Raw genomic sequence first — 13375 nt, 5'->3', positions numbered from 1 at the left:
ACATGGTACACTAATCTTGACTAGATAATTTATCAGTCAGTTGCTTAGTGTTGACCATGTCACCAACAGCAGAGACACCACTACAGATTGCATCTGTCTAGAATCATAATGTTCTCATCAAATGCCATTGTAGGCATCATCATTAACCCCCTTTTCCCATTTTTTACATGGGGTCAGGATGTTGCATCAATGGTTGCCACCTTTCTCAATTCATTGCAACTCCTACCTTCTCCATCATTATTGACTGTCACATATCTTCTTTCTCGCAATCTGTCCATCTTTTTGTTGGACATCCTAGTTTCCTCTTGCCATCTTCCTGTCTCTCCCAAATCATCTGCTTTCCTGCACATGTACTCGAACGACCAAAATATGTTCTTTATAATGTTCTCTGCAATTGGAGCTTTTTTGGCTTCTGTTCTGATGTTATCATTTCTTCATCTGTCTCACAGTGTTCATCCTACCACCCATCTCTGACACTTCATCTCCATCAGCTGTAGCTTCCTAAGATGCTCTGCCTTTACTGCCAGGTTTCTGTATCATACATAAGTCCTGGCCGCACCGCTGTTTTATACATGATAGTTTTTAGCTTTTTTGACATTCTTGTGTCACACACTACCTCTGACTCTTTGTCGTTATTCTATCCTTGACCTCCCTATTCAGACTTCCCTTCTCCTAAGCTATTCTTCCCAGATATTTGAACTTGTTAACATGTTCCATTATTTTTCATTCTGTCTCAGTTTTCATCGTACTTTGATTTACTCCAGTTGCTGTCATGACAACTGTCTTGTCTGTTTTCAGTTTCATCCTTTATGCTTTCTTTTTTGCACTTCATTCTCCTGTGGTTTGCTGAAGCTCATGTTCACAGCTTGTTTGTAATGCCACATCATCTGCTTACCACAGCTTTGTTGATCTGTTCCCTCCGACCTGTTTGCTAATGTAGTTCATCACCATTATGAAGAGCAGTCGGCTCAGAGCTGAACTCTGATGTACCCCCTCTCCCTCTGGGAACCCTTCTGTAAGTCTGAACATAGTTGCTACTTATCTCATTGGGTCCTTGTACATAGCCTACACTAATTCTACCAATGCTTCTGAGACTTTGAATCACCACAGGACTGTCCAAATCAGCTTACTTGTCATATGCTTTCTCCAAGTCTATTAATGTCAATTTGGACTCTTTCATCATCTCTAGCTTCTTCTTCACTATCTGTTTCACTGCAGACTTTGGATTGGTTATACTTCGTCCTGATCTAAATCTGAACTGTTCATCTCCCATCTTTCTGTTATGCTGCATATTCAATTTTCAATCACCCTTTGCAGCATTTTCATGCAGTGTGTTAGGAGTTTCATACCTCTGTACTGCCCACAGTTGTGAATATCCCCTTTGTTCTTGTACATTAACATTAGTAGACTAGTGATATGCCTTTTTCTCCATACTGCTATGAGTACCATCAGGAGCCATTTTTTCCCTAATAAACCCAATATTTTGATCATATCTACTGTGACCTCATCTGAGCCTGCTGCTTTCCTTCAGTTTATTTTCGTAGTGCTGTTGTCACTTCCGTTAGGGTGTTCTCTTCTTCTTTCATCATAGACTGTGTATGGGTAGTACAGCTTTTGTCAGGTTTTCTTCAGTCAGAAGCTTCTGGAAGTACTCCTTCCATCTCTCTTTGATGTTCTGTGGACTGGTGAGCAGGTTGTTGCTGGTATCCCTTATGAATGGTGATGAGTATCTTCTTTATCTTTGTGCCTTTGCCTTGTAGTCTGATGGAGGTTTTTTTTTTCCCATCTGCCAAGTCACTTTCCAGAAGCTGGTAGAGTGCCTCTGATGCCTTGTTCTTTGCTATTGTGACTTCTCTCTTGCACTGTTTGTTAGCCAACCAGTATTCCTTCTTAGCTTGGTCTGTTTTCTAGTGCCCACTTTTTCTTGCACTCCTTTCTTTTGATAACTTTCTGTACTTCTGCATTCCACCACCAACTTTAATTATGTACCTTATTTCCATACCTGTGTCAGCCACGTATCTGTTATATAGGCTGCATACACGCTGTTTTGAGACACTGCCATTTTTCTTTGATTTCACCTTTTATCTGTTCTTCCTGAGTTTATAGAACATTGAATATTTCCTTGAACTCCTCGTGTGTTCACGCTGGTCAACTGCCAGGTCTTCAGCCTAGAACGTCTGGACCTTACAGCCTCCTGTGACCACTTCTTGCAGCTGATTATGGCGACCAGTGCTTATGCTATGGGTTGACTTTTCATTGCAGATCACTTTGCAATCTTTGATTCTACCCAATGGCTTTTCCATTATAGGAAAATGTACATGAGTTGTATGTTGGATACTTGTATGTGATCTTGTCTCTTTTGCTAAACTGTGTTGGCCACCATCAAGCCATTTGTCCGGCAGAAGTCTAGAATGGTCTCTCCTTCTTTATTCCTGTTACTGTACATATCTTTTTTTAGCTTTAGTGCTAGTTTGACTCCCTGATCTCTGTCTGCATTTGATATTGGATTGTAGTTGTTTATTTAAGGTGTGGTTACTTATATATTTTTTTATCTTTTCTCAGATTGCATTTTGTTTTGTTTTAGGTTTTTTTGCTCTTTTTGGAGTTTTAAGAGGTCTTGACTATGATCAGTTAGAAAAGAATTCTTTTGCACACCAGTGACCTGACAAACTCTGGTCTGTGAAAGGCAACTAAATATAACCTTCCCTTTATCCAGCATGGTAAGAGGGATAACAGTGTATTTAAGTATCACTCAAGAAACAAATTAACTAATGAAAAAAAAGATGTGTAATGTGCATCCCAGACCTTCATAAAGGATGCCAGTAACAACCTGGCCCAGTAATTGATAAATGTCTTTCTCCCTTCCCTCCATCTCTCTCATTTGTCTCCAAAACTTAGAGCTCTAGTTTCTATTTTTAACTCCTTGGTTTTACAGTCCTTTCTTTTTTAAGATTGAATACTGTCTCTGTAAATCTGCAGTACATTGTTTGTTAATTTTCATTTTATGTTTAAGTTATTGCATGCTGCTGTTGTATGTATCATATTGTATGTTGGCATTTACTTTTTTTCTTTTCAGGCTTTTTTTATTTTAAATTGTGCCATACTAGATGTTATCACTTTTGTTAACAGTTATGTTGTTCTCTTACCATGGAGATTTTCTCTTTGTGTCTCTATTGAAAATGCCTAGATGGCCTACACTGGTCAACAAATAAAATACAATTAAATAAAAGGAAAATAACTTAATTGATTAGAATCTTAAACTGTGGTATTCTTACTTATGGACCAGTTGGAAATGTCCTGTATGTTGGCTTGTTTTTTTTTTAACATTTTATAACTTCTTTCCTCTTATTTATGAGGCAGATCAGACCCAGATCATGGACCTTGGAAGGTGACACTGGATGACCCTAGTTACTATCCAGTAATGAAATACAGTAATGATAGAGCTCTTCGCAAAATGCTGTTCCATGCCAGAATTAGCCGTGCTGGTTCTGGTGAGTTTGATAATAGTGGCATTATTGAAGAGATTCGAAAACTCAGGTGTGTAATAGCTTTCAGTACTTATTATCCCTTCTCATTGCACTAGAGCTTATACTTTTCTTTAGTACACATTGTTTTGATGACTCTTTTCACATCATCATCTGCTCAATATGAAATGGACAAAAATGTGTTTTTTCCAGTCAGCTAGGTTTTCCTTGCTTCTGTTTGTTCTCTATATGCTATAAGTAAGATATGATGATGATAGATGCCTTGTGGAACTCCTTATCCCACATTAATATTGACATTGCTAAGAATCAATAGCCTGATTCAGAAACTCTTCATTCTTAATCCTCTGAAGCAATGCAACTGCATCCCATATTTCACTTTTTAATGATTTGCAGTATTCCAGTCCTTGTGGGTTATCCTGCTGAGGGTAACCTGACATCCAGTGAAGGAACCTAAGCCAATAATATTCTTGATACTCCATACAATCTGTGGTATGAGCGTAGCCCACGGGCATAAGGGTACATAGTGGATGTATGGGATTAGGATCCACAGACTCTCTTGCCACCAGTCCAGCCACAGAAGCATCACTAACATTGATCTGTTTACCATGTCATTGTGCCACTACCCTGTCAAGGCTTGGTCAGATAAATGTCCCAGTGAGTAACCTTCTTTTTTTATCCTGCTTTTTCTTAAAGATTTGTTCATGTGAGCTAAGAGAGAGAAACATGACTGTGGAAGGTAGTTTCCTTATAAAGACCTTCACTCAGAGTGTTTGTTTTGCTTATGGACTGAGTACAGTTACCATAGCTTTAACATTTGCCAGTCATTCATCTCTAAAACTCTTAGAACCAGCCTAGCTTCTTTGAATACCTATATTTGGAGACCGAAAATCTCAAGAGGAAAATGGCAGAACCCTTAGCCTCAATAAGCATGCTTGCACCCGAGATACTTTGGCTGCCCAGTCTGATTCAGATGTTCTGAATGAGATGCAACAAGAATCCATGGTATGTCTGAGACCTGAGATGCCCATTACTGCAACCACACAGGATGCCGGTATGATGTCTGTTACTCGCACATCCAATGAGACTGAATTTCCTAATGCTATGAAGAGAAGGAGGAACTCAGTGATTATTTCAGAGGACCCAAATAGTATATCTAAGATTCTAGTGAGAGAAGAGGTACTTGGCTTCATTATCAGGGACCATCACACTTTGTTAAAGAAGTTATTCTAATGAAAAAAAAACAAAAGACCAAATATGTTTCTCCCCAGCAGACGTCACATGAAAAGGAATGACAGGATTTTTCTCAAGGTTTATACAAAGCCATCTTATCCTTGAAGGCTCCTTCCTTTCTTTCATCTCCTTCTCCTGCACCCCCCTCCCTTGAGAAGGCAGCATGAATCCTCTTCGAAGGAAGATAAGGGGGATCCATATTCAGATGAGGACTCACTAGCTTATTCCACCCAAATACATTCTTTTGGACAGTGGCCTGAGATGATTAGGATACCTTGTCCCAGTATTCACCACTGGAAGAGATTTATTTTGGTGAAACAATCTCCAGAATTATGCAACATTTTGAGTGGGACACAAAATAAATCTCAGACATACCGAAAAGGTACTTGGAAGTAGGGGCCTGAAATCCTTTGTTTGTGCCTCATGTTCTGGAAGCCTTCTTGGATGCTTTTGCCTCTACTTCTGCTTACCTAGACTTAAAGCCACCAGTACACAAGATACCACCAGATAGGTTTGATAACATGAAATTCCTGTCCAAATATCCTGTACCAGACCCCTCTTTTTTCTGTTTTTAAAGATAAAGGCATCAAACACATCCCTGCTTTCAGTGTGCTGCCACCTGATAGGTAGTTGGGCCATGGAAAGGTATGAATATCTCTCAAATGCCCAGATTTTTGTGTAATATTGTTTATCTGTTCTTCATAAAATTTGTGGTTTTCTGGTAAATCATTGAGGACTAAATTCACTAAATAATGACACACGTTTGAATTAAGATTTGTCGCTGATTTTGGGCCTTTGACTCCCAATTAATTTTGGCTTTGTCCATATTTCTTGCACTTAGTGGACCAGAGGTATGCAGCTATGGCAAAAGCGTCTGTACCGCTATCACCCTGGTATTTACTGCCCTTAACTACTTAACACAAATGACTAAGCATTTTTTTTATCTATGCTCAGAAACCTAAATAAGACTCTGGCTGAGTTTGAGGATACAGAACATAAAATTCCAAGTAGCCTAACACCTCATTAAAATGCAGCTGTGATGCTGCGGTGGCTTCTTCCAGGACAGTGGTGACCGGTTTGGCCATTTGTAGGTTTGTTTGGCTTATGGGCCTCTTGTTTGTCCCTTCAGCTGCTGAACTCTTCAAAACCCTGCAGAATTTCAATCAGACTTTTCTTACCTCAGTTCCAAGGTACTGAAGGAACTTTCTCTCCAAAGCCACCATCTTCGTCTGTAAAGAACAAAAGCCACCTCTAAAGGGTAAAAAACAGACAAAGAAAAGATAGAGAAACACAGCAGGATTCCAAGCCTTAAAAAGTCACCTTTCCAGAAATTCCTGCTTCTAACTGACTTTTCTGCTTCTTCCCTTCCGACTTGGTCCACAGATCCCTATGTCCCAAAGATTCAATCTATCCCTGCCAACATGGGACTCCATTATTTTAGACAAATGCTTTTGTCCATTATACAAAAGAGTTAGAGAAGGTCTTGGAAAGAGCTTTCTTGTCCAAAGAGAATCCCCCTCTCCTGCAAATCAGTGTCATCTCATCCCACCCTTGATTCAGCACCTACTCTCTCAATGCAGTGTAAAACCATTTCCTCCATAGGCTCAGGGAAAAGTTTTCTACTCAAAACTATTTCTTGGTCCCAGGAAAGAGGGAACATGGAAGCCAGTTCTAGAGTTGTCATACCTCAACACTTTTTTTGGATGTTCATCCTTCAAGATGCTCTGTCTTCATACCTTACTTTTCTTAATCCTTCCTCAGGCTTTCCTTGCCACCCTACACCTGAATAATGCATACCTGCACATCCCTATTCACCGTATCTGCAGGAAATTTCTCAGGATTTCAGTCTCTCATGACACTTTCAGTTCTCTGCTTTACCCTTTTACTCTTTGGACTCTCTACAGCTCCCAGTTTTTACAAAGTACTTAGCATGGACAGTTGCCTTTTGCAGAACCCCGGAGATACATATTTTCCTTTACCTGGGTGACCTTCTAATCCAGGGCTAATCCCAGGAAACCCTACTGTTAAATCTTAACTTTATCATGTCTCTTCTGGAAGCACTGGGTTCACTCTCAACCTTAGGAAGTCTTGTCTGGCACTGTCCAGGGATATAGTCTTCCTGTGTTTCAGACTGACAGCTTTCCTTCCTCAGGAGAAAGTTCTCTGTATGAACAGTTACTTCCAGGTCTTGCTCCCCCTATATATGACCTCAGCAAGCTAGATTTTAAGAGCCCTAGGGTACATGGCAATCACAATTCCAATGAAGCCTTATGCCAGATAGCACATGAGGAAGATCCAGTGGTACTTGAAGCTCCTTTGGTCTCAGCACTGTCACTCTCTGGACTTCCAAATACTTATCTTACCTTTTTCTAAAGAAGGAGCTGCAGTGGTGGGTCTCTCAGGTGAAATTCAACACAGGAGTTCCATTCCTACCACCCACACTCACCCAGGACCTCCACATGGACTCATCTGAATTAGCCTGATGTGCGAGAACAGGCTCCAAGAGACATCAAGGAGAACATCGATGTAAAGGAGATGAATGCCCTTGTACAAACCATACCAGCCTCCTGAAAGTATTCACAGACATCTTGGTCATGTGGTACATCAACAAACAAGGGTGCACCAAATCTTACCAGCTATACAGGCTATTTTTAATGGCATAAAAAGAAACTTGTCCCTATAGACAGTTTGCATTCCTTCAGATGACAATGCCCTCACAGACTCCCACAACAGATGCAGAGAAGACCTTCACGAATGGCTATTATACAAGGAGTTTTTTTTTTTTTGGTACATAGCTCACAGGTGGGAAACCACCTCAGATAGATCTATTTGCCTCCAATCAGAATAGACAACTCAGACTGTTCTGCTCCAGAACCCTCTGTCATCAGGCCTGGAGCTATGCCTTTCAAATGAGGTGGGGTTCTTTATGCCTTTCCCTGGATCCAGAAGGTTCTCCCAAAGATGTATAGGGAAAAGCCCATAATCTTGCTAGTTACACCCTTTTGGCCCAGGAAACATGGGATGTTCATCATATTGATCACTATTGCAGTAGCCTTAGCTGTATGGTTTATATCTTGCCAAACTGGTAGTGAAGAATATTTCCTTTACTCTTTCTTTTTGTGGCTGGAAGAAGGACCAGAGCCAAAGTAGTTTGTTCCATGGTCAGGCTAAAAATTCTGTCCTTTTCTGGAGTAAAACAAGCAGCAAGAGCTGTATTAGTCTTTAAAGTCACTTCATAGGTGTGTACTAGGCTAATGGCCCTGGAGCCTTTACAAGCCTAGCCCATAGTAGTGCCCTGTCATCGTGCTGCCAGACGTTAGTTCCCAGTGTCTCTATGAAGTAGAGCCACTGGTGAACTTTCTATTTCCCATCCACTCATCAAGATTTCTTTTTCATACAAAAAGCACAGTAAAAGCACTTTATATTTTGGGACTAACAAAGTATTTTAAAGGAAACACAATTCCTCCACAGAAAAAATGTTTTTCATCTACTTTAAATGACTTTTAAACTGATGGGGAAAATAGTTCTTATTTAAAAGTACAGTTAAGTCTTGTGACAGTTCATTAAGACACAAACTCCTAGCTTAAATGTAGTATTCCTGAACAGGAAAGTACAGTGCGACAAATGATTTTTAAATTGTGAAAAGTTTTTGCCCAAAGAGGACTTATCTGTCCAACAAAGGAACAGCACAAGCTAGCCATCGATCCTTGAAAGCCCATAGAGTAATGCTCTCTTCAGTGACAGGGAAGCTGTGAAGGGCTCAGAGTGGAAGTGCCCAAAAAAAGCTTTAGAAGCAGGCCAGCTGTTATATCCTTGGCAGGATGTAACCCATATAGCTAAGGGTACTGCAGCAGTAATCATTCAGATATATACTGTTATGGTAAGTTTATTTACACAACTGTACTTTCCCCCTTTTACTCCATCTCACCAAGGACAATCACTTCACATTACCATGCCAAGTGGACTCACTCGAACAAAACAAGGGCTCCCTGATTTACCCCAATTTACAGAATCTCAGCCTGATTCTCTGGGTGATAGAAACTTAATTATGTTTAGGCAGTAGTTTTCAGAGGACATGCTTCAGGTACTCCATGAAGTGATAAAACCTACCACTAGAAAATCTTACATTTCCAAGTAGAAAAGATTTTGCATATGGTGTTACAAGAAGAATGAGGACCCCTATCAGGTGGGTATATATCTACTGTTGTCTTACAAGTGTGAGTTACTCAAAAGTAGCCTGGCCTATTCCTCCATCAAAGCCCACTTGTCTGCTATTTCTGCTTGCCTGCCCTTAAATCCAACTTTGCTCTCAAGAATTGAGGTGAAACAGTTTCTAAAAGACATCCTTTACCTAAACTGTTCTAGATGGAATATTCCCCTCCCTGGGACCTGAACTTTGTACTGGAAAAACTTACTTTGCCATCTTTTGAACCAGCTGCTTCAGCTTCATCAAAATTCTGTAACTGAAAAACAATTTTACTCCTCACTCTTACCTTTGCCTGAACAGTTACAAGTCCTTATGTCTACTTTGCTCTTCCTTATCTTCCATAAGGATAGGGTCTCCTTAAGGGTTAACCCTTTCTTTATACACAAAGTCATAAATGAGCCATCTTTAAACCAATCTATCCATTTTACAACCTTTTTCCCTAACCCATAAAACAGCGGTGAGAGGATACTCCACTCCTCTGATGTACAAAACAAATAAGATTCTATCTGGAAAAAATAAAACAATTCAGAAAGATTGACCAACTCTTTTGTTTCCTTCCAAAAACAGACCATCTCCAAATGGATTTCCAAATACATCCCCTTCTAATTTCCAAGGTTAGACCCTGCGGACTAGAGTGAAAGCTCACTTATACTAGGTTAGTCTCTTCTTCTGGTGTCTTCTTCAAAGCCATTGATTCCAGATCTATCCTTGAGACTGCCACCTGGATTTAGTACACACATTCACAAAGCATTACAGACTAGATGCATTTTCCATATCTCAAACTTCCTTTGTTAGATCTGTCTTACTAGGACTGGTGGACAGCACTTCTATCCCCAGTCCTAACTGTTAGCTTTGAGAATCACCCATAAGTATGGGAATACTGTAACAGCTTTCTAAGGAACGACATAGTACAGTTCTGTAAGAACTGACCATAACCCATCTTTATCTCTGCTCCTGATATGTAGACTGGGGTGGGCAGTTTCCGTCCCACTCTTTTCTGGACACATTTTTTCTCACTCTGTACACTCAGACTTTTTCCAGGGTTTTCCCTGGGGCTTGATAGTCTTAGGATCCTGCATGCATACATCTGCTAATGTACCCCTTTGCCTGTGAGATCAGGTTATATGCCGGATGTGTAGAGCATCAAGAATGTTTTTTGACTTTGGCACTCCTGTCGGATGTAAGGTTACCCTTGTCAGGATAACTCGCAAGTGCTGGAATAGTGCAACAGTCAGTCGGACATCTACTGTTAATGTAAGTTCTTATGCAATTGTACTTTTCGTCTGCATTTTCAGACTACTCAGAAGTCATTGAGCACTACATATGTTTGTGTGTTCTGAAAAAAAAAAGTATGTTATGACATGATAATTGTTTATAATATTACTGATGACTTGGAAAAATGGGATACATTTAACATGACAGAGGGTTACAGGCTGCAGGTAATACAGAGCAGTTACAGTACACTGGACTTCAGTCAAGCACATTACACTGAATTATAAAGCAGTTTCAATGTCTGTTTTCAAGATTTACTAAAGGCTATCAAGCTGCCTGTTGTTATGCACACTAGAGTTTTTGTGTTCTTTTACCAGTAGCTTTTTTTATAATGGTATATTGTTTTTTTGTGTCATTTTCAGCTTTGGGAAATTATATATTTATGTTATCACACAGTTGGGGTACTTTAGAAAAATAAAGAGTAAGGAGATGGATATGTACATAACATGCCATTTTTCTTAAAATTGTTGACTATGTTTTAACTTGAAGTAACTGCATAGCGCAGAGCTTAAGAACTCAAGATATAAATCAGGGAACATGCTCTTTTGTTTCAGACTGAATTGGCAGGTTTAAGCTGCAGTTTATTCAGAAGAGGATAAATATTTATTGTGGATGTGTTTGATTTTAATTTAAATCTGCATCAGTAATTGTCAGGCAATATAACAGAGAATGTTCTTTGCACTGTATGGTACATGAAGAAGCATGGGAGTGAGTGTAATATTAAATGAAGCAGAAAAAAATGTAATTAAAATATATGTATTGTAGTTGACTTATTGTGACTTTCAGAAATTTGATGATGCTTAAAACTGTATATACTGAGGCCAAGTAAATGAAGTTTTACATGTGCATAAGATGTCACAAGTTACTTGAATTGGGTGAAATAATATATGCATAAATGTGTGTGTGTGTGTGTGTGTGTGTGTGTGTGTGTGTGTGTGTGTGTGTGTGTGTGTGTGTATGCACTCGCATATCCGTATGCATGTGCATGTGGCATTATCCCTTAAGGTCAGTTACCCTGTTGGTTGACTGCTAAACAATGTACTTTGGTTAACCAACAGGGTAATTAAGTTTTCACACATTTGCAGAGATAGGTTGTGGAACAGTAGAGATTGGAAAGTTTAGTCTTTTCCTAACTTGTGCGATCTTGGAGTTAGTTTATATAGAGAAAGAGATGAGATGTAGGGTGTGGGGAGTGCAGTACCCCCCCCCCCGGAAAATCACGTTAGTTTACACAGTTTTTGATTACAAATGTATGTTGATGTCTTGTGGTCAACAGAAAGGACTCTGTTTAAAGTATCCATAAATTATGTACCATGTAATTGTGTGTATGAGCTTGTGTGTGTGTGTTTGTGTATCTTCATGTGGTTTTATATATATCTTGTTATAGTTCCCACTAGAGACTGCTGTAGGGTATGTGGAGCTGCAGTTTTGCGGTAGTCTGGGAGAAAGATCTGCACCTACCCTGAGTGGAAGATGCCACATCCCGGTCTCAGTAAGATGAGGATCAGAAAGGAAGTGAGAGGGCAGGATTGAATGAGAAAGACAGGGAGATGTGAACCTGTTTGTCAGAGAGAGAGAAACTACTGCAGAGCTGCACACAGCCTGTAGGGAATGAGGCTGAGTATTGGAAATGTAGGACTCTCGGCAGAGAGAATTTATTGGACAGACACATAGGCCAGGGTCTGTAGGGAATTAGCTTGAGTCATAGGAACTTTTGTCTTCGAATTTACAACCAGAAGAAGAGCTACGATCTGAAAGATGGTATTTTCTTTTGATAGACGTTTGGGTTTATATGGCTTAGTGTTATATTTATTTTTCATTTTCAGACTGGTTAATTACCATAGATAAAGTGCACTTAAGTATAAAGCAGAGACTCTAGTGGCTGCTATATTCTGCACTACTGGTTTGTCAGGCAGTGTTTGGTCTCATGGTATCAAACTGCACTGTTTATGTGGTCTGTCTGTTACTACCTGCAAGTGCAATCTGATTTTGAGTTGATTTCCCTACCTGTAGAAAGAGAGAGACTTGAGTGCCATTTGAAAGCTTACTATTTTCTTCTTTTTGCAGACTTTGTTTTTTGCTTCAAGTAATTTAAATGAGAAGGGATGAAAATGTTTCTGAGTTTCTGTGATATAATGAGAAGGAATGGAAATGCTTTTGAGTTATTCTGAGTCTAACAAAGGCAACATTCAAACTGCATTATTGAATGATTTCTTAACTGAATGGTAAGCAGAGTGAGATGCTTCTCTTTGCCCACAAGACAAAGAAAACAGAAGCTAGAAGTAGTGCGTAACAATTGAGAGAGAGAGAATTAAGTGCAATTACTTGTTAAGCCAAGTTTGAAAAGAACTGTTTGGCATGTCAAACAGTAGGAGAATGACAGTTACTTAAGTGAAAGGGTATTCTTTCTAAAAGGTCAGCCTAGCTAACAGAAAAAGATGAGTTCATTTCTAAGTAAAGCAGGAGGAAGATGATGTTTCTTAAGGTTAAACTGTCTGACAGGAAGAGGGGAGTACATTGATGTGCATGCAAGTAAGAGGTATTGATTTTGAAAGTAAACTGTCTGAAATTAAAAAAGGGTGGGTTACGGCTGTATAGCACAAGAAGGTTGTGTGGAAATTTGGTAACCTAGTTGTGAATTGTCTGTACTGAAAATGACAAGCAACCTAAGAAAGGAATGTTGTTTGACTTAAGTCTGTGCAGAAGATTAGAACCGGAATGTCTCTGATGGATAGGAGAAAATGGTTGTTTTGTAGTCCAGTGTTGCAACTCACAGCCAAACCATAGCTGGAAAAAAAATGACTTCGGTTGAAAGACAGCTGGAATAGATGGATTTGAAGTGCATAACTTGGGTTTCAAATTAGCGACCATTGTCAAGAAGCAAGAACTTGTAGAAAAGACATTCTAGCTTGTTACAGGAAATATACTGGCAGCAGCAAAAGTATTTCCAAGAACTAGAAAATGTAAATTAGACAGTCTCTCAATAAAGTGTAGCTTTGCAAGTTGAAGGTGGACAATTAACTGAGTGTAGAAATTTTAAGACACTGAGGGGGCACTGTCTTCAAGCAGAAAGAGCTTGCAATAGTGAATGGTTTTTGGGCATGAGACTATAACGACAGAGAATTTTACAAGGTTGCTATCTGATCTTGAGTATCACAGTGTGACAAAGTAGAATAAACAG

General features: G+C 39.5%; 1 protein-coding gene across 2 annotated transcripts in view; it reads left to right on the top strand.

The window, feature by feature from the left end:
* LOC122816758 (probable cytosolic oligopeptidase A) overlaps nucleotides 1–13375 on the top strand; it is a 907285-nt gene that overhangs the window by 299125 nt on the left and 594785 nt on the right. For both annotated transcript variants that reach the window (XM_044089771.1, XM_044089769.1), the window contains exon 8: nucleotides 3361–3537. In XM_044089771.1, coding sequence (XP_043945706.1) covers nucleotides 3361–3537 — 177 coding nt within the window. The remainder of the gene's footprint in view (nucleotides 1–3360; nucleotides 3538–13375) is intronic.

The sequence above is a fragment of the Protopterus annectens genome, chromosome 12.part0 (assembly GCF_019279795.1).
Source record: "Protopterus annectens isolate FY-2018-M chromosome 12.part0, PAN1.0, whole genome shotgun sequence".
NCBI lineage: Eukaryota > Metazoa > Chordata > Ceratodontiformes > Protopteridae > Protopterus > Protopterus annectens.
The sequence above is the reverse complement of the archived record's forward strand: the minus strand, read 5'-3'. Positions and strand labels throughout refer to the sequence as shown.